Genomic DNA, 25,522 nt, shown 5'->3' on the forward strand with positions numbered 1-25,522 from the left:
CTTCGCATGAATCAGGCTGACATTGTTTCTTCTTTCAATTAATGGCTAGAAAACGATTTTAATAACAGAAGGTACGACATTATTGAAAGATTCTTATTTTTATTTTAAAATTAATCACGATTTCCACGTTCAAACACTCAACAAACGGCTTCAACACGACTTCAACATGGCATGATTTCCGGTGACACTGATGACAAACGCACTGCGCATGCGTTGGGAGAAAAAACAAAATGGCGGACAATAACAATTGATCACATCTAAAGGTAGGTTTTATTTTAACCGACAGGGCTATTTTTTGAATATTCGGTTTGGAATTTTACACATATTTTTGGATTTCTTTACATAGGATCCGACCATGTTATTATCTGCAAATCGTCGGGCCGCGAGTGGCGGCATTTTCAAAGATTATTTTTGCTTTGTATAAACAAAAGTTTTTTTGTATAAATCAGCTGTGTATCACTATCGAAATTATCTTGCTATTGCGAAAAGGACAACCTTAAGTTTTCAGCATTTTTCTTAAGTTTTGCGATTTTGTAAAACAATCAAAACACCGGCATCAAAAACACAAGTTGCCCTTAGTTACGCTATGCCATCTCCGAGCGTGCGCAGTGCGTTTTTCACCAGTGTCATTTCCGGTAGCTTCACTATCGAGACAATCATTCCGTCGGGAACACGAAGGTGACGTCATTTTCGGGATGTCGTTTTGAGTCTCGCGAAATAGCTTCTACCTTTTAGGTATGCGAGAATGTGAAAAAAATGGCGGATTTGGTGACAAAAGGTAAGTTAGCACACTAAATAACTTTAAAAATCCCCTTTTCTCGCAAGAAATACATTCTTAGCAGATGTATAAAGTAGATTTTTGCTATTCACTAGCCAAGAAGAAAAAAAATATGGTATTTTTGCAATAGGATGTGAAGACCTACGAAGTATTTAGTATCGTTTTGCTGGTTTCATAACCTCAAAACATACAATATTTTTCCTCTTCCTGGCGAATGAATAGCAAAATTCTACTTGAAATATCTATTAAAAGTATATTTCTTGCAAGAAAAATGCAGTTTTCAAGAATGAAGTTGAAATATACTTGAAAAGTTTCGACAAGAAGTCGTTGTTTTGAGGTCATGAAGCCGGCAAAACAAGACTAAACACTTCGTAGGTCTTCACATTGTAGCGCAAAAAATACCATATTTTTTCTCAATTTTCAATCATCGATCGTGAATTTTCAATCATCGATCGTTATTCTCGTTCAGTAATTGCAATTTCTGGTTCATAGCGATCGATTTCTCGATAGCCAGTTGCAATTTCAATCACCAATCGCAAACTCAATACACTTTTGAATGGTATGGCTTGCCATAGTATGCAACGTCCAGTGGAGGAAAATGTGGCAGAAGAAGTACCCGCTGATCAGAATATTCCGGTCCAACAGAATTTTGAACAACCAGCAGCTGCTCACCAAAAGCGGAGGAAACTTTGGAGGTGATTTTGATTTTTCTTTGAAAGTCTTACTGTGAATGAATTCTTCGGCGAGTTGTTTAGAAGAACGACTACATTGGTTATGTATTGCAATGATATTTGATATTCTTATTGTGGAATGAATTCTTTGGCGGGTTGGTTCAAAGAATGACTACAGTGGTTATGTATTGCAATTATGTTCATTGAAATTTTACTGTGGAATGAATTCTTTGGCGGGTTGGTTCAAAGAATGACTACAGTGGTTATGTATTGCCATGTTCATTAAAATTCTTACTGGGGAATGAATTTTTTGGCGAGCTGGTTCAAAGAATGACTACAGTACTGGTTATGTATTACAATATTCATAGAAACTTTTACTGCGGAATGAATTCTTTGGCGAGTTGGTTCAAAGAATGACTACAGTGGTTTATATGTATTGCTACGTTAATTGAAATTCCTACTGTGGAATGAATTCTTTGGCGAGTTGGTTAGAAGAATGATTACAGTGCTTATGTATTGTTATGTTCACTGAAATTTTTACTGTGGAATGGATTCTTTGGCGAGTTGGTTAGAAGAATGATTACAGTGCTTATGTATTGTTATGTTCACTGAAATTTTTACTGTGGAATGGATTCTTTGGCGAGTTGGTTCACTGAACGACTACAGTGGTCAAGTGTAACAGCTAGTTTAAATAAAGTAGTACTATGTCAGTATTAGTTTATTCAGTGGAATTCTATAAGTTGGAATGCCAAATTTTGATTTTATGAAGTGTATTATTTTCATTTGATTTTTACTTTGAGTGAACTCTTTGGCGTGTTGATTCAAAGAATGATTGTGATGTGCATATGTTGCAACGCTAGAATGAGCGTGTCAACCGTATAGTGATGTTCCATATTTGCGCATCATTGTACAATGCTATTTTTTATGAATCGATGATGAATAGCGGAGCGCAGTCGTGACGTCACGAAATTGTGACCCCTGCTGAGATTCGGACAAACAAATCAGCCTTTAAGAGATGGCATGGCAGCAACTTCGAAAATTACGTCGAGTTTTATCACTGTTCTCAATGAAAATGATGGCGTTCCTGGTTCAAAATTTGAAAGCGAGCCGGATAACTATACATTAGAGCAGCTGAAACGTTGGCTGAAATGCAGAGGGTTGAAACTTAGCGGTAAACGAAGCGATTTAATCGCACGCGTGAATAATTGTTTATCGTCAGGCAATAATCATGTTCTCGATCCAAGTATTGATGATGGAAAATGGTTTGAAGCCAAAGCTTTACGAGAAAAAACAGGAGATGATGTAAAGAAACCAAATTTACGAAAGATCCCGGACATACCAAATTCCGGATGGAAGAAATTCCCGGCATACGATATACCATCGCAGTTTAACTACGGCCACGTGCACTACTATGGCTTGGAATCCCTTCCATCAAGCAACGAGGAAGAGAACGACGACAACGAGAGCCATGGACTTGGCCACATGACTGATAAACCCTTTAAAAACGGACGAAAATACGTAGAATCCGGCTTTGTGCATGATATAACAGACAACAAGAACGACGATTACTACTTTCTACGCGCTCATGTCTGGCCTTCTATGCGAAATGATTACCCTCATAATGTCACGATTGTTTTATCTAGTATTAGTGGTGCCGTTGTGCATGCGATGTGCAATCCATGTAAAGTCTCCCAGCTAGGTCGCTGTAGCCACATTATAGCAGTTCTCCTTCACCTTACTGACCACGTAAAGGCAAACGGGTTCACCGTATCAACACCATGTACCAGTAAGGAATGTTCATGGAACAAGGGTAAAAAACGCAAGAAAAATCCCCAAAGACTTTCTGAGGCTAATTATCCTTCAAAGAAAAAGAAAAGCCGAATAAAGGTAATCGAGTTCGATCCTCGACCACCACAATACAGATTCGTGACAGAAAAGCACTTAAATGCTTTATTTAGAAACATCGAAAAGGACTGTAGTCGCACGGGGAAAAGTTCTATGTGGACAACACAGTTAAAGCTGAAGTATGCCGATTACAAGCTGGAGGACATAGATTTATCTGTGTTGGAAGAGCAGCTTAAGGTCCTCGAATGCAACATCACTCCACCATCCCTCATGCAAATACAAGGCACTGAAGCTCAAAGCAAAAGTGAAATGTGGCAGTCAGAAAGGTGGCTACGACTTACAGCATCTAAATGCATTGAAGCATTTAGAGTCGGAAAGTTAGTCCTTGATGACTCAAGCACTGCTTTGATCAGATGTAAGAAGTTCATATGTTCTTACATTTGGAACTTAGTTTCTCCAAATTATCAGTCGGTTTGGATGGCACGTGGACTTGAAAGTGAACTTGAAGCTGTTTCAAAGTATCAAGAACAAACCAAGCAGCAAGTAGATCCATCTGGTCTCTGGGTTAACCCAAAATTCCCTTGGCTGGCATGTTCACCTGATGGTCTAGTAGGCCCAAATGGACTCATTGAGATCAAATCCTTGAAAATTTTTAGTGATCATACCATCAAAGCTGTTTCAGAGGATTATAGTGTGGTTCCTAAGGAGGTACTAGGCAGACAGTGTTTTAACATCAAGGATAAGCAGTGCTATTTGAAGCACACACACAACTACTTCTACCAAGTACAGATGCAACTACTTGTCACTGAGAGAGAATTTTGTGACTTTGTTTTGTATGCAAAGGATGGTCCTGTTTCAATTGAGAGGATAACAAGAGATGATCAACTGATTTCAGATATATTGGTGAACCTCACAGCCTTATGGAAAAAAGTTATTGCTCCAGAGATCTTTGAAATGAGAGTTCCCAGAGATTTGAATCCCTTCATTTTACCAGTTTTAAATCCAGTTAATATTAATCCATCCTCTGGTAGTACTAATACCCACCCGTCACAGCCTACATTGTCACCTGGTAGTACTAATACCCACCCGTCACAGCCTACATTGTCACCCGGTAGTACTAATACCCACCCGTCACAGCCTACAGTGTCACCTGGTAGTACTGATACCCACCCATCACAGCCTACAGTGTCACCTGGTAGTACTAATACCCACCCGTCACAGCCTACAGTGTCACATGGTAGTATTGATACCCACCCGTCACAGCCTACAGTGTCACATGGTAGTACTGATACCCACCCATTCCTGTCCCAGTCATCTTGTCATATTGATAACAGTTATTCCCAAGACGAAATTGACATTGCAAGCTTCCTAGCACAGTCAAAGATCCCTGATGATTTGATAGCCATACCTTGGGGAGGTATGACTAATAGAGGTTTAAGTCTTACCAACACATGCCCTCTTGACAACTGGCTCATGATTTTACAAAGTTTGGTAAAATCAAAGAAGATAAACCTTGACATTCTTAAAAGAGGAGATGCAATTAAAAGGGCACTTCATTTGGTGGAACTCCACCAATTTGGAGATGCTAAATTGACATTACCTACACCACCTCTGGTAACACCTGGTGACCTATATGGCAATGAGGCAGATTACTATATGCCACTATTTAGTTCTGTTCTTACAAGTGAAGTCACAACATCATGTAACCTAGCTTCATGTCCTTCACCATGCAACACACACAAGACATGTAGCAATACACTTGGGTGTCCTTCAGGCCAAGACTATTCGTTTGAGAAATCACTATCTGAATGGCTAGATCCTGGTCCCACTCTATGTCAAAGAAAGTTCTACAGTCAGCCATCAATTGGAATTCCATGCACACAAAATATTTCAATTGATTGTAATGGAACACAGTATCTATCATGGCACTGCTCTGGTATGAGAACAAGTACAGCACGTCACTTTTGCAGTTTTGGAGATATTTTTATCTTTTCTTTGGACTTAGCCAGTAGAGCAGGCTATTTACGGATGGACAATTTACCTATGGTTATAAAACTGAACACAAAGGAACTATATTTACACAGTGTTACATTATGGAATGGCCATCATTATATCTGTGTTTTCAACCACTTTCATGCATGGCTTGTGTATGACGGTCTTAAAGAGTACAGAAAGCCAAACTCTGGCCTTTCTATTTATAAGGCACAGCCACTTGGATATTCAATAAGCCATGTAATTTATATTGTTTAGATAATCACCAGGTTGCATTTCAGTGCATAATATCATTTCATTTTTATCATTTTTTTATAGCATCGTTTTACCTTTTGAACTTTCTTCTATGTTATAGAGTGTGTTTCATTAACTCATGAAATAAATTGTACTGATTACAGTGTAATAGCTACATAAGCACAGCAGAAAACAAAGGAATGGAGTGACGTAGTGCGATAAACATGTTAAAGTGTATTTCATGAGTTTATGAAAGCCACTAATTTGTTAACACAGATATAAAACCATGTGACATTTCTTTAGTCAAATTGCTAATTCCGTATGTCAATATTACAAAAGCCTATTGTTCACTTAATCTACACCAGTGAATTTTAAAACCCAAACAGTGCTTTAACAAAGCTATATATGATGACTTGCAACATACTGTCTTTTATGCAAGCTCAGATGTATATGGCATATTAAGTACAATGACATGTACACAAGAACATTCAGTTGACCTTGAAGGGACTATCTGCACTTGCTTATGTCTGTCACAAGTCAATATTTCATTGACTTACATAAAGTCCAATGTTCAAGTGTTCTATTCATACAAATGCCTGACATGGGCAGGTCCATAGCTAGGATGGGTGAATGTGGTTGAAAATTTGCTCAACATGAACCAAATACAATCATTATACAGTATATGCCATAGAGTTGTTTTTATTTGGGAGACTTTGTTTAACAATACCCTAACAGAGACAGTTCTGTTGTAATTATTTTGATACAAACATTTTAAATTAGATAAATATTTAACTTCTTGTAGCCAAAGAGTGGGCCTTCAATGTCCTGACAGGGGTGCAGGTGCACCCTTTCATGGGCATCCCCTAGCTATGATCACATGCATGATTTACTTACATAAGACCTCTTGGAAATTAACAAGCACGCACGCAACTACCACTATTTGTGTAGCTAATGGTGCAATCGAAAGAGGGATTTTCCTTCCCACAAGCTTAAACTGTTTGAGTCTCTGATTGAATCTTTCAATGTGTATTCTCGCCTTTGCTATAACTCGTGTGTCAAGTTCTTCTTGTGCTGATAGGCTCTTTCTCCCCTTCAAAAATGAAGGAATTTTTACTTTGGCTTGGAGTGGGTACAAGTTATCTTGAACTGTAAAGCCTCTGTCAGCTAAAATAACATCCCCTGGTTGAATGTGCTTCATGATTCCACTTTCCTCAAAAATTTCAACGTCAGAAATGTCTCCCTCAAACAGATCTGATATAAAACATGCTCCTCCATTTGGTGTACATGCAATGAGACACTTAAAAGTGTTGGCGTGTTTGTACGAGGAAAAGGTATTTCCTTGTTGAGCAAAGTTCCTCGACGTTTCAATACGAAATTCTGTGCAGTCAATGCTGCATCGCACATTCTTAAGGGTCTTGAAAACCCTTGGTAGAAAGCGGCTCAATATCTGTCTCGATGGGAACATCACCGTCTCCATTTGTTGAAAAATCTTATACATCAGCTGAATAAACGTTGTAAATATTACTCTGATATAGCTATCTTTGATTTCCTTGTCGGGAGAACTGAGTAATACAGACAACGTCCTGATGGTGAATCCAGTTTTTAGCCTCAAGAGACAAATGTACAGCTTCTCTCGAGAAGACCACTTGGACATTCCTCGCTGGCACTTTACTTTTGATATCTTTCGATCTTTGTAACCCCAATATGAGATTGTTTCTAGAGGGCAAACATCATTAAGAAACTCATGAAGCATCTCAAATTGTGACGATGTGAGGCCAACAAAATGTTTCATTTGGTCTGGATGGTGCACAACGACTTCATAAGATATATTGCTTATAACTTTGGGGGCGCTAGATGAGCCAGACTGGAGCTCATTACGTAAAATCATGTTCTCGATTTTACTTGCCAGCTCGTGCTTTGTTACGTCCGTTTGTGTTGCCTTATTATTCTCTAAATAATTCCCTTCATCTTGTACAAGACAGTTCTCCTCCATAATTTCTTGATAGTCTTGACTTTCAATGGGAGTATCGTTGGTAGCACAGCACTTCTTTGTCTGCTGTTGTTCAGCCTGTTGTCGTTGTTTGGGGAGCTTTCTCTTTCGTGTTGCCTTCGCCACTCCGCTAGTCGAAAGATTCGCTTTCAACGGGTCTGGAAATTCTGTGGTCGGTCCCTTTTCTCCAGGCCAATGTTCTACACAAATATATGTGTCTTTTGTGATACATTTTACAGTGAAATCTTCGCGAGAGCAGGCATTAACCCATCGTTGGCATCTCTCAAGATCGTTCCATGGCTTCGGAAAAGGGAGAAATATCTTTTTGCCCAAATCTGCCATTTCTTTCAACGATCTGGGCAGTTTGTCAGGGTATCTCGAGTCATTTTTACACTGTCCCCAACAACAGTGTTTCGTAGTGACCATCTTGCAATGAAATCGCGATTTTTTTGGGTTGAAGCGTACTCATTCACAGTAATACACAGTGAACTATCGGTTTGTTTGTCCGAATCTCGCCGGGGGGTCTAATTATGCAAAGCTATTTTTAGTATGACTGCGCTCCGCTATTCATCGGAGGACATGTAATGTGTCCGAAAATGGGTGGAGCTCACCCATCCCAGTGTATGCAAGCCGTAGTGCATGGCACGTAATCTGTGAGTTATTGGTAATGATGCATTTGATTGCCTTTACGAGTTAATCTGGGTTATGCCGTTAACTTGTATGTAATTATGTTTCTCAAGTAGTTAAGGACTGGGCTGTGCAGGTCACGTGACCTATGTTGTCAAAGCAAAACATCAATGGGCCAAGTAGAATGGCTGTGAAAAGAATTTCTTTGATGCTAAAACGTTTAATAAACTCAGATGCATACAAATAAGGTCATTCTCGGGAAACTCGTATATTTTCCCTGCTTTTCTCTTTAATGTCATACAATGATACATATGTCTCGGAGTTGAAACGGTTCTGTAAACAGGGTAACTAAATCAACCCTCCTGGTCATACTAGGCAGAGCTGTTACTGCTCCGCTGACAAACGGGGTTTATTGGCATTGTATTTTTCCGTGATTTTAGGAGAATCTGTCATGATCTTGGGAATATGATCCCGATTTTGACTGTCAGATGTTACTCGCAGTGCAATTCAATAGCGTTAAGTGGATCAATGCGTGTGAAAACCCCGTTGCGGTCAGCGGAGGGGTGACAGCAAATGAAAAACTCGAAGCCTTTTTCCAAGAAGGTAGAGTGTGGTACGGCCATCGGGAAATTTGACAAGTTGGCCTTTCCTCTCAAGAAACCCTATGAAGATATCAGAGATTGGATTCGTGATAAGGTTTCCATATTTCCCTTCATGCAACACTTTAGGGCTCTTTCAACGAAAAGAAGTATGATTGTGACCGACCCCATCGCGGTCGTTTAGAAGCAATGTGTCATTCAAACCATTCGTGAGATTCATTCAGCGCACTCTAATTGATCGTCTGAAACAGGAGCTGTTTCCTTACTGGGGAGAGTAGGGTTAGTAGTGCGGAATGAGATAAGGAATGGGATAAGGAATGGGATAAGGAATGGGATAAGGAATGGGATAAGGTTTGGGAGTGTTGAGGTTTGGGAGTGTTGAGGTTTGGGGTTTGGGTTGTTATTTGTAGGAATAATGGTTATATACCTTAGTAAATGGGTGACTATCTAAATGTAACGGATTGGTAAAGGGCGCTGATTAATATTTCATCCCATCTCTTATATATCAACTGAGCATGAATGGGAGTATGTGGAAAGGTTACTATTCTAAATACTCCTAATGATATGCGAAAATGAAATAACTCAAAATAATCGATCATTAGCACTACTGCATATTTATGTGCACGTGAATAATGCCACGGATTGGCTATAAAAGCGCCTCGAGTAAATACACTCATTCTTGCTTAGTTTTGCCAGCGGAATGAGCTGGACTGACGGCCCACCCACCCACCCATGGGTCCACGTGGGTCGTAGTTGACAGCGCCCATCCCATCTCTTATATATCAACTGAGCATGAATGGGAGTATGTGGAATAGGTTACTATATTTAGTCAAAAGTCAAATGCCCACCCGTTTGGACATATATTCAGGATGAATTTATAGGATTATTTAATTATGGGATGAATTATAGGATTATTTTTTAGGTCGCTTTCCCAAGATGTATGTATTTATACTTATTAATTATCCTAATTTTATATACACTCAATTGAAGAATCGTTGTGCGGTTCAGAAACATAGAACATAGAAGGTGAGACCGAAATGGCAAATGGGAAGTACGTTAATTAGACGCATGCTGTGACCGGCGACCTGTGGCATCATCCACTGTTTTTGATACATGTTTGGCATTCTAAACCGACTGCATGGATGGCGCAAATGAATCAATAATTATAATATGATTATGTCATTTACCATGTGCCATTTCGGTCTCAGCTTCTATGTTCTATGTTTCTGAACACGACAACGATTCTTCAATTGAGTGTATATTCTTATATGTTAAATTATTGTACATACATTATTTATTTTTAGTTTATTTACTTATCTTTAATTAATTAATTTTTATTTATTTATTTTATGCAAACTCCTAGTATAGCCTTGCTTATTTAGGAGTATACCTATTAAAGTATATTAAAGTATTAAAGATGTCCCTGAAGTAAAGATGAAATTGAAAGATGAGTAGATGAAATTGAAAGCCGTTATAAACCCAGCTCATAGGTTATATATAAGTAAAATTTCCATAAGTTACTTTTTCTCCCCAAAATCAAGATAATTTACAAATTGTCATTTGGGTATCGAGTGAAGGCCTTAAACCCGTGAAATAGATGTCAAAGTGGGTGTTGTCTCAGCAAAATGAGTGTGGCAGAGAGTGTGTAACTTGGAAAGCTTGTAACCAATTTAACTTGACAAAAACTCTACCCCCTTGTAAGTATAGTTCACATCTCGTCTTGACTGCCTTTTTTAGTTTTTAAGTTCTAATGGTCCAAGAAGATAAAATAGATTAATATTTAAAATTGTTAACTTAATAATTAATATCAGTTAAGACTAACTAAAATAATTAAATCACTTTTATTTAAGTGTCTAGTCGTTCTAGCACTTTCACACTAATTGGGGACACTTCGCTCACAAGCACTACCACTACATTTAATATTCTATGCACACAACGCTCAACTCACATGTTGATTTTTTACGGAGGAGAAAAACCGGAGAACCCGAGGAAAACCCTTGTAGCATGACCGCAGGGCTCAAACCAGCGACCTGACCCGTTGGACTCACAGAGTGGAAAGACGATGCGTTAGCCGCGAACGCCACCCATGCTACCCAATATCCTAATATTCAATCATGGTTTAATTGTTATACATTATTATAACTTGTTTTTTATTTCATACTTTAACAGAAAATGTTGGGAATATATTATCCTAATGTTGTTGGTGCTGTTATCAACATTGAGCAATGGAACTGCAGAAAAAATCAAAGAAATTGATGTACATGTATGCCAAGGTCAAGATGCTTATTTCAACCACACCTCACAATATCCAATCCTTTATGCACACTTTGGAGAAAAGAAAGAAGGCGAAATGGGACCTGATCCATTAGTAATAAGAGTGGATGAATACAACAAACCACATGAGGTAGGGATAGAGTTATTTTTGTTTGAAATTTGTCATTGATACTATACATAAAAAGTTTTTTTTCCATATAATTGCACTTTTTAAGTTAGTTAATTAACTGTAAGATTAGTAATTTTATCCTCATAAAATAAAAATAAAGGTATTGATTATTATTATCTTATAGGATATTAAGGTGAACCCGACGACATATAGTGCTCGGTTGACGTGTGGAGGGAGAATACACAATGGCTCACTTGTCTTCATATTACATAACACACAGGTAAGTGATAGAATAGCTGTAATTGTAGTTGAGCACGTCACTTCCACAAACCAGCTGGTTTGTGGAAGTGACGTGCTCAACTACAATTACAGCTATGCAGTGGTATTGTGATAAGTGTAGCATAAAAACGAGGCTATCAGGTCGAGCTTCGAAGAGTTCACTAAGAAATTTTCTACAAATCTTCGAGAGATCACTTCATTTTGATAAATATCTTTTATATACAAAGTATTTTTTCATCTTTCTAACTAGAGTGCAAACAATACAACCGTGAAACTTTAGTAATACTAAATAGCACAATTTCATGCAAATTCCATTGTTTTCTATTGTTTAATTAGCACTATTTTGTACTATTTAGTAATTAGCATTTCATGGATTAATTGTTTGCACTCTATGATCAAACACTATAAATATATAGTTTTTGGATATATGAACAGAGTTTTTAAAATGATAATTTTTAATATGATAATTTGTAATTATTATTATTATTATTATTTCATTTATTTTTATTATTTTTTAATTATTCGTACACTTACAGACAAAAGAGGAACTGTCACAAAAAACAAAAATGTTTCTGATCAACTTTCTTTTTCATCGTCAATTCCTTTCAATTCCAACATGTGAAAAACACTATACAATGTAAAAATACCAGTATGCCAAAATCATGCCAAAACTAATATAATTTTAGCAATATCAATCTCTGTCAACAGAATAAGGATTATCACTTCAAGTTCAATGGGCAAAAAAAAAAATGACGATTTATGTATTCTTAACTCAGGTTAAAAAATGAGGGGTACCCTCAAGTGGTTTTAGATCGGATAAAACATGATCTGCAAGTTTATTAAACAGTTCAAAAACTCAGGAACAATTCACAAACCTTTTGGTTGAATCAGAGTGACCATATTATATACGTTGTGGGTATGGACTTGTATACTTTGATAGATGTTTGTGCATCATTGTCATGCTCATTGAAATGTACATTAGACATGCACAGTGAGTCCAAACAAGGCTCCCATAAGTTGTAGACAGTATGCCAAACTCAAAACAGAGGTGCTAGTGGACAAAAGTTTGCGGGTTCGGTCAGTGATACTATGAAAGGCTGATCTTGCTGAGGCTTTCAGTTTTCATCTTATCTTGGATGCAACTTTATCTCTGATATCTTCCTCATTAATATGGTCTTTATATAAAGAATACTAATAAAGAAGACTTTATTGGGTATGAAGGTCAATGCATGTGATGTGTATGGTTGCTCCAATTGGATCAAAGGCCAATGTATTATTCATGAGTTTTTGAAGTATAGTCTAATAAATGAGCAGGAGTGTTTTTTTTAAGGTTTAAAACGATGAGGTGTAGCTGAGTAATTTTAGATCTGATAAAACACAATCTGCAAGTTTATTGAAGAACTTCAAAAATTCACTAATAATTGAGCATTTAGGGTCCTTATTTGTGACATGCTTTTGTACCCTTTAGGTACTTTATATAAAGGTTTCAAAATCTTTATATCAAGATATATCCATGTTGAACTATTATCAGGTATAAAATTCCATGCATGTTATGGATTTGAAGGACGCATTAACTATTCATGAATTTTGAAGTACTGTTTAAAAAATAAACACAGGTAAATGACAGCCGAACATTCCTTGTCTACTTACGAGAAGTTGGGAAAAAAGCAATGTATACAGTTGAATTCAAGTTGCAAGTAAAAGGTGAGGGATAAATTTCAATATATCTCCTGTCATTTAATAATATTGCTTTATTTTGATAGCTTTTGTTTTATGGTGTAAGTGTTTGATGGTAGTCATGTATACTTATATACATTAATACAGCTATTTTATAAAAGGTTGAATACTGAATAATGTATACTGAATAGTGCATTCCAAGACTGAAGTGCATCGTGGGTCATAGTGACATTGTCTAAAGTAGGATTAATAATAATTATTTATTCATTTTTAGCGTTTCATCTGAAACAACATACTAACTACATGTAGAGAGTTAATTGCTGTATATTTACTTTTTATTTCCAATTAACGAGACCCACAATGCCCTTCGCTTTTGGAATGCACTGTTCAGTATGCAGTATTCAACCTTTTTTGAAATAGCTGCATACATATCTCTCTCTCTCTAGTAATGAATGAGCTTTGCATTGTAAACTCTTTTAAACCTGCACCCATGCTACCACCCTTAAATTATGGCCAGTATCTAGTGCTGAAAAAGTGTTTGACAATTATATTGCCAATATTATATGGAATGAAATATATATTAAATTTTTCTTTTGATCCACAGACAATTGCACAAACACGGCGACAGGTAATTTTGTTGCTTTGTTTTGTTTTATATGACATCATCAATTTAATAATTTCATTTCTTCAGAGTTATTCTGCTCAAAGAATTGGAAATAAATCAACTCAGCATATCGTTTCAAGATAATATTATTTGTTTATTTTGCAATAATGTAAATCGAGGTGAAAATTAATTATAACCCTCATTTGGTCAAATGTGAATTGGCCACTTTAGAAATTAGTGATAGACTGGGAATAAGTAGTTATAAGCTAAGCTGAGAATATTTAAAGCTGCTATCCTGCCCTACTTAAGCTACTGTGGTCTAACATGGCACTGCTGCAGAAAGACGGACAGTAATAAACTAGTCAGAATGAGTAAATGAGAGGGGGTTGAGAGCAGTATATAATGACTGGAGTTCACCGTATCGCGAACTGCTTATCAGAGCTAAAATGACCACACTATATAATAAAGTAAAACAAGGGCTTCTGCCAGAAAACATCTCTGAACTCTTCACAACAGGGAATACGAAACACTATAATCTGCGAAACTCTAACTTCTCACTACCAAGAACAAACACTACTTACTACGGAAAGCACTCATTATATATGGGCAAAACTTCCATTAGTTATAAGACAATGTACTACCATTAACTCATTCAAAAATGCTATACGTAAAATAGATGTAAGTAGTCTACTGGACAAGACCTACCCAAGTGTGGCTGCTTTCTGTGTAGTACATAATTACTCATTTGTTATCTTTACTTTAAATTTTAATTAACTATTTATTACTATTCCATTTTGGAATATAATTCTAAAATCATTATACGATCACTTTTATTAGCGTATTAACGTATACTTTTATTAATAATGCATAGCATTTTATCGTTTTCTACAGATTTGATAACTATTGTCTCTATCACTATACATACTGTTTAATAAACGAGCAGGAGTGTTTTATCGGGTATAAAACACGAGGCGTAGCCGAGTGGTTTTAGACCCGATAAAATGCGATCTGCGAGTTTATTAAACGGCTTAAAAAACTCCTGATGTATATTCTCATACTGTACCGAATTCTTTACGAAATGAACCTAGTTTGATAGAGAAAATCCAAGTTAAAGTTTATGCAAATGAAGACGAATCTATATCAGATTTAAAACCTCCTTCATGGTCATGATTTCTATTGTGATTTCTATTGTGAATTATTAATGAGTTTTTTAAATATCATATAATATACACACAATTCAAGTATCATTGAATATTCGATAAATACTCTATTTCATCTTTACTTTAACTTTTAATTAACTTATTTATTTACTTATTCCAATTTGTTATATAATTCTAAACTTATTATAGGACCACCTCTATTAGTGTATTAGCATATACTTTTATTAATATACATAGCATTATATCGATTTCTATATAGATTCTATAATTAATTAATATATAAGTAGCTTCTTTTCGCTAAGTGTACTTTCCACGTTAAATAAAGTATGTATGTATGTATGTATGTATGTATGTATGTATGTATGTATGTATATACACTCGATTGCAGAAACGTTGTAGTATACATTTATACGTTTATACAAATATCTAATGAGATGCGTAATGCAAAATAACCATTTTTAACGCTTAAAACCAACTGATTTATAATCTGTAAGATCTAATAGACAAGAAAAAAAATATTTTGACAGTCGACATTGAATGAAAGAAACAATAGGTAAAGTGATTTTTCTGTTTTGCATATCATTAAATATACTGAATAAATTAGATATATGTATAAATGTATACTACAACGTTTCTGCAATCGAGTGTATATATATCATATAATATATACATAACTCAAGTGCCATTGAATATTCGTAATCGATCAGTAACTGGCTAAGTGTATTATTGTAATTCGTGTAATTAATTAGGTGTCCCTGATTAGCACATCAAAATTAACAGGTTTCTTTTGTCTTATTCTATCATATATACACTCCTTTCCACCACTTCTTTCTCTTTTACTCCGACGAAGGACTAGCGTCCGAAACGTCAGTAAGTTTTTTCATCTTTTCACGGTGTATAATTTACCTTTTCATCATTACTGTTTCATTAGAAACACCGACGCAGCTCACACTAGTTTTTAGCTAGTTATATCTTTTTATTACTATATACTGCGACCATTTTTATTCTATTTCAGATGCCGAACATCATCAAGGAACTCCGCAAGGAAATGGTAAGTTTTTTATTTCCTTTTCCTATTGGTTTCTTTTGTCTTATTCTATCATATATACACTCCTTTCCACCACTTCTTTCTCTTTTACTCCGACGAAGGACTAGCGTCCGAAACGTCAGTAAGTTTTTTCATCTTTTCACAGTGTATAATTTACCTTTTCATCATTACAGGTTTCTGCATTATGGCTTTCATTGGCTGATATAAGTAACAGCTAATTTTATGGCTCGGCTGCCACAGGCAACCCAGTAATTAATTAAGTAACTACCACATTGCTCTTGAACAATGAGTTGACCAGCTGTTTTAATCTTGCAGTTAAGCCACCAGGTAACATCCCTACCTCCATTAATGAGCTACCTAGTACTGGTCCTAATGTCCCTGTAACTCCAGGTAAGTGTTTTTATCATGTATTTGCATATTTCTATGCACAGGCTCTGCTGGCTACCAAACAGCCATCTTCGCATTGAAATGCGCTGGGTCAGCATACAAAAGCCTGTGCAAAGAAGTATGTGTATACATTAAATGAATGTGTTCATACTTTTGCACCTTGGGCTGTAGGTTTTTAAAGATAAGATGGAGATATTCCATGAATTGCTTTAAAAGCTTAGAAAGTAAAAGCGAGCAAATATGTGAGCAAATTTATTGTCAGTTATTATGTTCATAAAAGTTAAAGGTATAAATATAAAAAGTAGTAATTAAATAGTTTTTCCCCATTCCAGTATCCTAAAAATCCTATTAAACTCGATTTGTTTTTATTTTATCTTAAAGTTGGAAATAATATGAAAAGGAAACACCAGATCTAATTATAATATCACTGAGATTAATTTCTGTTCCCATTTTTTACTATAGATACATCTGATAAGGAAAGCCAGTGGAAAATATACCTAATAATTGCTGTAATTATGTTCTTGGTTGTGGTGGTTGTCTTGGTTGCTGTCATTATTAAGGTAAGAAACTATTAGATGAAAACTTGTAGCTTTACAATTTAATTAATGTAGCATAATTGACTTGATTCATCTCTTTTTTTACATTTTTGATAAAAACTCTGAATATTATGATATATCATATAGATATCTAGAATATATACTTGAAAAATTAATAACCTACTGTAGTAAGTTAGTACTACAGCATTAGGTGTCATTATGCATGTATACTACAAAGGAGGTTTGCAGTCTTTATGTAATAAAGACTATAAATTCTAAATCCACTTAAAAAATAAATCAACTTATAAACGACTTTAACTGTAAGCGTTGTAAGGGAACTTGAGGGAGTGATTTGAACATGTATTTATACAGTAGCATAATAATTACATATTAATAGAAAAATCAATTGCAGTTACCAATAAGAGACTATTGCATATTGCATGGTAAATGTAATTTCAGAAGCGTCAAGGAAAACCCCTGGAAACTGTTGACCAGCCTTTGACTGCAGACCATGCATTGGATGTGGAGACTCTTGATTCACCATCAGACCTTAATTGTGACACCAACAATGATGGTGATCAAGAAGTGAAAATGAAGTAAGTAATCCAGAACTTAAATTTAGGATAAGTAGTTCCAATATTTTACATCTGCCACCCGAAACCAGCTCAATAATTGGAATTCTATTTTGACCAGATCTCAATCCTTTTTTTCTAAATATCCTTTTGTTTAAAAGATGTTTCTGAAAATCCTAGTCTAATTGCTTAAGGAGTTTAGTATAAGAGAAATCTCTTCAAAGTTTTATTGTGTATTCCAGAAATTATATTATAATACATAATATATAATATTATTAAATATGGTTCAAAAGGTGGGGATTTACAATTTCTTGTTCTTGTTCTTTTTGTTTGTTATATATATATATGACCTAGCTATTACATGAGCCTCATGATTCAGGTGGCAGCCATGTTTGATTGAACAATACATTCCACCACGTGTAGGCTCAAATTCAAGTGCTTGAGAATTAATTTATGCTGTGGACACAAAGGTTTTTATTCTCGTGAGAATAAACATGGCTGCTGTGTGCTATAGGCCCATGTGGCCAGGGTTGGATCCAGGATATTTATCAAATGCATTAATAATTCATGAGGAAAACACAACAGAAATCACAACCATGAAGAGTGTTGCAAATCTGATACAGAATCGTGTTTATTTGCATAAACTTTAACTTGGATTTTCTTGGGCAGATTCACTTTTATCTTGAAAATTTTAGTGAAACACAAAGGAACTAACCTAGACGTTTGATAAGTAATCTACAGTATTCGTGTCCGTGTTGAATCCGGCTACACCTCGAGTTTGTATATTGGATACAACACGGCCACTCATACTGCATATATTACTTAAAAAGGGGGGTGACTTTTGTCTTTTATTTTTTATTAGTCAAAGGGTGTGCACCAAAGAGCTTGCACCTTTCACTGGATTGAATGAGGAGATGGCTATGAGGCAGCTAAGTAGTGGAACTCTTGATTCTCCTTTGGACCTTGATCGTGACACCACCTGAGTTTATGAGAAATCGTTTTATTCCACTCAATTGGATATGGTCTAAAAGGTGGGGATTTACCATTTGTTTCTTCTTTTTTTAATGACCTAGCTATACATGTGACCAGGGTTGGATCCAGGATCTTTAAAAGGGTGTGAATTAATTGTTGTGCCATACTAAAAACTAAATTTGATTTCTCCATGGCCAAGTATAAATTGAGTGAAAGTTTGGATACAGTTTCAGATCATGGTCACCCAACTAATTTTTTTGTGACAAAGACTTAAAAGGGCACTTGGATAAAAAAAGCCCCAATTTTTGAAAGTCCAAATAATTGAAGTATTTGAGGATAATATGACTCAATTATGATTATGAAAACCAGATTAGTGAACATTTTAGCCTGAGAGCCAGTACTTGCAGTTGAGAAATCTTGGTTCAAAAGCAGAAAGAACAATAGGGTTGAGTAAATGACGTCATTGACTCACAATTTAGATGCCAAATAAAATTGATATTCTTTATACGACACATTTTACTGTGAAGAAAATATGTTGTTTGGCTACTATTAGGGCCATATTATATATAGATAAGTATAAACTAAGTTTAAAGTCATTTCCAATTTTTATCCATTTTCATCCAAATGCCCCTTTAAATAAATGGCAAGGAATTTGCCTAGGTGGTACCTCTTTTTGGTCCCATTGCTGATTCCTTGATTACCGACTCATTTACACAGGGTTAGCCTTGTATCAGTGTCTAAATATTCACGAATACCAAAAGTTATAATAATAATAATAATAGAGACTCAAACCCAGGTTGCATACAACTTCAACCATACAAGCACTTTGAAATTCCACGGACCTTCACTGGAACATGTAAAATAATATTCTGCACAAAATCAAGGCTAACCCTGTGTAAATTCAAGGAACAAGCAGTATTCTGGAGCTCAAACCTGGTCTATTCATGCACCATGGGCTTTTAATGGTATATTTTTCTATGGATAGCAAACAGAGGGAAAGAAATGATGACCCTTAATAGTCTTACCAATAATTAAATATGGACTAATGTTGACTAGATGTAAAGAGATAGTTGAGCAAATAGGCTAGAGGAGGCAGTTTAAGAAAACATTTGTCTTCATGCTCTGATGTTTTCTGCTTTCAATTTCAGTGAACTAAAGACTTAACCACCACTGGCTAAGATAGGATAATCACCAAGTTTAATAGCTAATTGCTGCATACATAGGCTCCTGCAAATAATTAAGGATCTGGTTATTTTTGTTGTTATTTGTTGGTTTGGAAAGGAAATTCTATATCCTTATTCTTATAACATAACAACAGAACTCTGTGTTTTTGGTTCTTCATTGTTCCATTTGCATCTATTTTATGCGCTGAATTAAATCATGGTTTAGTTCTTTTCTGGATCTGAGCCTCTCATCAATCTGTGTGGGACAGACTGTTCTTCGTAGTGCCAATAGTGAATACCTACAAACATTATCAATATGCATGTTAACATGTATGGCTTTTGATAAGAATCCTTTAAATTATGTTGAACTCTGAAACAAACTCTGGGATGATCAAAGTCCAGATATGGCTAACTTGTATATCAACTACCAAAATATTCCTCACACTATTCCTTTAGTCAAGAAGTCAGCACCAATTTTTTTTCAAATTGCATTAGCAAGCTATGCATAAGTTTTATTATAATCATATCTAACCTTGGTAACAGAGCTGTAACAGATATCAACGCACAAAGTGACCTGAATTCCTTGCTTGATAAAGTAACAATAGAAACAAAGTAAATCTTATGGGTGACTTGAACAAGACCAAAGCATATAGTCCATGCAAACGATAATATCATACTACCCCATAGGAAAAGATGGTGTATCCATGTCTAAGGAATATAAAAAATATGGTTAAAAACAAATGGAAAAGGCACTACGTAAAGTACATCAAAATGGGCCACTGCATTTGGTTCTTTACCCCACCCCTACCCCACCATTACCACTGAGGACGTCAGCCAACCCCCAGGGGGGAGGGGGCAGAAAATAGAAGTGAATGGAAATCTTGGGCTGGTAAGAAGTGACTTTATATCCTTGGGGTCGGATATGAAGAAGTCTTAAAGTTAGGGTTGCATTAGAATAAATAGATAAAATGTGAAAATTTTGAGGGTCTTTCAATTCCAAAACCAACCATTGTCAGGTACAGAAACGCAAGGTACTAAATTCAAGCCTTGACCATGAGATTAACGAGAAGTAAACTTACCAGTGAACAACAGAAAAATAGAATGACACTGAAGAAATAGAAAACGCGCGCGCGTGCTGTGTGCTGTCATAAAGCACGCGGGGGTTGACAGAACACGAGAGAAGCACGACGCGTGGCGGAGTGCTTCTGGACACTTCTCGAGTGTTCTGGCAATCCCCAAGTGCTTTATAACGGCACACAGTACAGCAAGCAAGTTTTTTATTTCTTTTATAAAATACAAATTACAATAATAGATAGGAATGACGCAACGGAAAGTGCGCGCGCGTGCAATGTGCTCTCATAAAGCACGCGCTCCAAACCAATCAGAACGCGACATTCACAACAGTTATTTTATAATTTGATATAGAGCATCTAGAATAGTCAACCAGAATAACTTGCGGGTGTACATCTATGGAACAAAAACAAACTGACCAGTATATTGAAAGAAGAGATGGTCACAGGCCACTTGCTATCTATAACCCTGAGCAGTAGCGTAGCGAGGGGGGGGGGGGGGCCCCGGGGGGGCATGTGCCCCCCAAAATTTTTGAAAAAAAATTTTTTTGAAAAAAGAATAACAACAAAAAAAACATATTAAACCGAAACGAAAGAGGAAAATGAATTATTACAACCTACAAAAGTGCGAATTTATACGAAGTTATCCGGACGGGCTACTTGTGCACTGCGAACCCGGTCAGAGCCTGGAATCTGCATGTGGGAATTTGAAATTTTTTCTTATTTTGGATCAGTGCCCCCCCAGCTCCTAGGTCCTCGCTACGCCCCTGGCTCGGGTAAGCAGCCGCTACTCAGGGGGAGAAAGCGCTGCGTGACGACACTGAAAGCGGCTGTGGGGGAGACTAGCAGGTTGGCAGGTTGGCATGAAGTATATAGCCATTTCATACGGTTTAGCTCGAAAACTACAGTAACCTGTTGGCCAAGCAAAAATAACTCGGCAAATTCTTTTGGGCATTCATATCTGAGGTACGTATAAAGAGAAAATGTTTTTCAATAATGAGCAAAGATGGCAAAAAGCGCCAAAAACTAGGCTTTCGTATGAGTTTTGATCCCAATTTTCGTTTTGGGTTAACCACTCAAAACCTTTTTTAAACAGTTAGAAACTTATGTACTATGAGAAAATGTTTGTTTGAAGCGGTATTTTCAATTGTACAAAGATGTTTTGTTGCATTTGTGTTAGAATGTGGTTTTGTCAGGCTTTTTTATAGAAAATATATGGGAAATAAGCAAATGAAGGCCTAAACCTCATTTTCGAATAAAATGTTTGCTTTTGGGTTAACACTTTGATTCCACTTTCATCGGTCATCTCCACTCCCAAACAAGTTAAACTTTCTGAATAACAAGATTTTAGCCTTGTACAACAGCCTTTCTTCAAGAAAATAGTTTTTGGAGCTCACTGCTTGAATACTAAAAGAATTCTCTCTTAAAGCTTTAAACGCTGAATTCATTTGACAATTAGAAGCAAAACTTATTGTACATCTTCTCACTCAAATTATCAGAACTTTTAGCTCCGCGCGCGCGTTCCTAGTAGAAGGTTCTTCCTGGGTGAAAAAGGCAAAACCCAGCATGAACTTTTTGTTCAGATCATTGTTGATTGAGATTGGATGATCTGGAAAGATCTTAGTCAGGTCTCTTATGGCAAAATATAGGTCCCATCGTGACAGAAGTGACAAAAGCGCCAAATTTGGCAGAGATGTTCCTTAGGATCCACTAAATAATGTTAGAGGGGGAGCCCAACGCAATTCTCACAATTAAGGGGGATTAAGGGGTTTTTTAAATTGATCTTAATTACGAATTGGGCTACCTGTGGTGGTTTGCAGTTTTCAAGTAAAACAGCTCACAAGAAATGCAGTAGTGACATTAATTGACTGAAACTATTATGCTTACTCATTTCTTCGCATATACATTACATAAGGCTTTTGAATATATACTAGTTCCCAGTCCCTTCTCGCCAAAGCTTATTGCAATTCACGTTCCCTTTCTCAAATTCGCATTTTGAACCTAAATTACTGCTGTTAGATCGATATATGTTCGCGAAACAAATGTACTTTTAAATAGCGCTAATAGAAACGCCAAGAGATAACTATATTATTTGAATTAAGTTAGGGCTACATAACGGAAACAATGTTCGATCGCTGAAACTCTTCAGATTGTCCCTTAAGCTTGATGCAATTACTTTGTTAGCATTGGCATCTACAAAGGGGGGTACATCCCAAGGAAGCCTTGGCACACTTGCATCTTGTACAGGCACGTTTGCAAGAGCACTTAATCAGTTCACTGCAAGCCTTGGATACTTCGGGAATAGTGATCCATTTCGGAACCCATTTGCAATCAACTTCAAACCACGAGAACTGCCCTGGTGATGGCACAGGTGGCTGTGGCTGATTGCTAACTGTCCAGATACCGGCCTGGTAAACGGTGCGCCGGACATGCTGCAAAAGGACATGGCCTGCAAATAACAACAGTGTCGATGTTATTAAGGATTATTTAAAAAAGGGATTGATCCTAGTTTCATGGAAAGAGGGTGCAGCGGGTTAGTTCAAACTTGTCATTGTGAGTATGTGTCCTGTTAGCGTCCTGGCCCCCTGACTCTTCCTCTCATAAGTGAATTGGAGACAAATTGTGATAAAGAAAAAAGTAATATTTACCTGTGTAGGCGGGAGCTTGTCCATTGCTCTGCTGTTCTTGCAGAATAGCTCCATCCGGGTTAGGTTGATGTCGGATAAGGGACTGAGCTTATCGTACAGGATTACCGTGTATCTCTCGATCTGTTTGAAGAGGGGCGAGTCTGTCGTAAGCTGCATAAATGGCGTTTTGGCAAGCATTTCGAATGTGGGCGTGACTTCTGGAAATATCTCCCATGCCTGCCAGGCTGACTTCTTCCCTTTTCCAAAGAAGCAGGAGGTGGTATCGCATCCAGTTAATGCGTGGAATACAGGCAGGGAAGTAGATCGGGGTTTACCAAGTACAGCACAAATAGAGTTGACGCTGACGAAGCGAAAGTTTCGACCCATACCAAAGGCAAGCCACAGATGAAGTTCCGGTTGGATTTCTCTCAGGTCATGAAATTTTCCCACCAAGATGAGTAGGACATCGGTATCCACGGTTCGGACGAGGACAGTTTTTACCTCTTCAACTTGGATGGCGTGAAGGATATGGACCACAACCCTCGTATCTGCCTCCTCGTGAGTACAATCTGTCATAGCGGTTACAGAGCCAATGGAAATCACAGAAGTACCTGGAGAAAAATCATTTCGGTAGTTAACATTTTTTGTGTGATTCCAACATAGGTTATACACATTAGCATGATTGTTACCACTTTTCAATATGTCTTAGTAAGAAAACTGAGGGGGGTCGCTTAGCCGAAAGATTTGTTAGTTAATTTCCTTTGTTGTATTACACATACAGCATATTTTGTTTGAGTATCATAGCTGACATATGTGTTGCATGTTACCTGATGTAACGTGGATTGTCTTCGTTTCTGGCCAGTTATGTCCAGCAACCTTCAACGATAGGAACTGAAACAACTCTTGTTTGTTTAACGGGTCACGCAGGAATGACAACCAGTTGGATGGTAGTTCAGTACCAAACCACTCAGGATCATAGAAATGAGTGACTTTAGACTTACTGGGGTGGACATTTCTTGACAATCTGTAGTAAAACTTCCAGAAAAGTTGAATCCTTTATGCTCAAGTATGTCTCTTCTTACAATTGCGGAAGCCTTGGCCAGTATTGTGGCGTCCTCGGAGAAGTCCCTTTTAATCTTGATTGCATCTTTAACCATGCCCTTTAATGCTTTCGTGAAAACTATGAAAACATTTTTTCCATCATTTTGCTCTTGTGCATCATGAAACTGATCTAACAATGAATTCTTCAGTCGAGTCTTATTTACAGTCTTATAAACGCCCAAAGCTTCAAGACGACTTATATAAAGTGCATGCAATTCAGATAGCATAAAAAGAAGCTTGTTTTCCTTAATATAAATCTCAATATACTCAACCAACTCAATGGATGCTTTCTGAAGAAAACATTCTGAAGAAAAGAGGCATAGACTGATGCAGGTTCATAACAGGAACCAGATGCTCTAAGAGGACATCTTAAATCTTCTGTTGTAGTTGTTTGGCATATGATGCATCGATTCCAAGATATTTCCATTTCCGATTCTGAAATAATTATATTTTCGATTAATTTTAGCTAATTAATTCGAAAAACAACTTAAACTTCAAAGAAAGCCTGTTAAACCAAACTTTTATATATATTGCAATATAAAAATAGCAAGATTACGGCCTTTTAAGAGCAAAATTACTTACAGGTTTTGTAGGTAAGTCTGGGGGCCGCCATCTTGGATTTAGCCAACGGCCGAGTGGGACTGGCCACTAGTGTTTGAAAGAGATGCCGAAAAGTAGCTTTTTTGTTATGATTTGGGGTTGTAATCGATAGCCATGACAGATAATGCATTCCAATGGGTAGAAAGCTGTTTTAAAATTTATTCAAAACGATTTTACATATTTAATGAATATATTTTAAAAAAGAAGCACAGGGAGCCCAATTCGTGAAATTTGAAAAAGTAAATCCTCCGTAATTTCCCTTAAAGGACAATTTACGTTGGGCTCCCCCTCTAACATTGATAGTACTACCATAAGCTACAACTATGCCAAGTTTGGTGCTTTTGTAAGCTCTGTAACGATCAAGACCATAAGAGACCTGACTATCTAGCAAGATCTTGAATATACAAGATCTTGTCAAGACCTAGTCCAACCTTCCCATTCATTTTGGAAGGGGGTTTAAAATTACCCAAATTCTCACAAAAATCGTCAAACATTATTAATAGACAAACAAACATGCCATGGAAGAAAGATAAATATTATTGAAGTATTTCCATTGAATTACGGTGTTTGAAAAATCTCCATACATTGCCTTATAATATGTGACACA

The 25,522-nt window shown here is 36.7% G+C and overlaps 4 protein-coding genes across 4 annotated transcripts; 2 read left to right on the plus strand and 2 right to left on the minus strand.

The window, feature by feature from the left end:
- Positions 1-652: 652 nt before the first annotated feature.
- On the plus strand, positions 653-19,772 carry LOC116296768 (uncharacterized). Its single transcript, XM_089039039.1, has 11 exons — positions 653-778; positions 10,906-11,140; positions 11,304-11,399; positions 13,015-13,102; positions 13,680-13,703; positions 15,855-15,890; positions 16,203-16,277; positions 16,737-16,834; positions 17,270-17,406; positions 18,245-18,413; positions 19,503-19,772. Exons 1-10 carry the CDS (start codon positions 738-740, stop codon positions 18,363-18,365), a joined length of 951 nt encoding a protein of 316 aa, XP_088895165.1. The 5' UTR covers positions 653-737; the 3' UTR covers positions 18,366-18,413; positions 19,503-19,772.
- LOC148905948 (uncharacterized) lies at positions 2,470-5,544 on the plus strand. Its single transcript, XM_089038847.1, has one exon. The coding sequence runs from the start codon at positions 2,470-2,472 to the stop codon at positions 5,542-5,544; it is 3,075 nt and encodes a 1,024-aa protein (XP_088894973.1).
- Positions 5,947-8,072, minus strand: LOC148905949 (uncharacterized). Its single transcript, XM_089039168.1, has one exon. It carries the CDS (start codon positions 7,934-7,936, stop codon positions 6,407-6,409), a length of 1,530 nt encoding a protein of 509 aa, XP_088895294.1. The 5' UTR covers positions 7,937-8,072; the 3' UTR covers positions 5,947-6,406.
- Positions 19,773-22,401: 2,629 nt separating the features above from the next.
- Positions 22,402-24,531, minus strand: LOC148905950 (uncharacterized). Its single transcript, XM_089038626.1, has 3 exons — positions 24,042-24,531; positions 23,236-23,825; positions 22,402-23,036 (listed from the first exon to the last, which is right to left on the minus strand). The coding sequence occupies exons 2-3, from the start codon at positions 23,788-23,790 to the stop codon at positions 22,857-22,859; spliced, it is 735 nt and encodes a 244-aa protein (XP_088894752.1). The 5' UTR covers positions 23,791-23,825; positions 24,042-24,531; the 3' UTR covers positions 22,402-22,856.
- Positions 24,532-25,522: the final 991 nt, after the last annotated feature.

The sequence above is a fragment of the Actinia tenebrosa genome, unplaced genomic scaffold (genome assembly GCF_029948245.1).
Source record: "Actinia tenebrosa isolate PJP-AT-01 unplaced genomic scaffold, QUT_ActTen_1.0 PGA_scaffold6__47_contigs__length_16458017, whole genome shotgun sequence".
NCBI lineage: Eukaryota > Metazoa > Cnidaria > Anthozoa > Actiniaria > Actiniidae > Actinia > Actinia tenebrosa.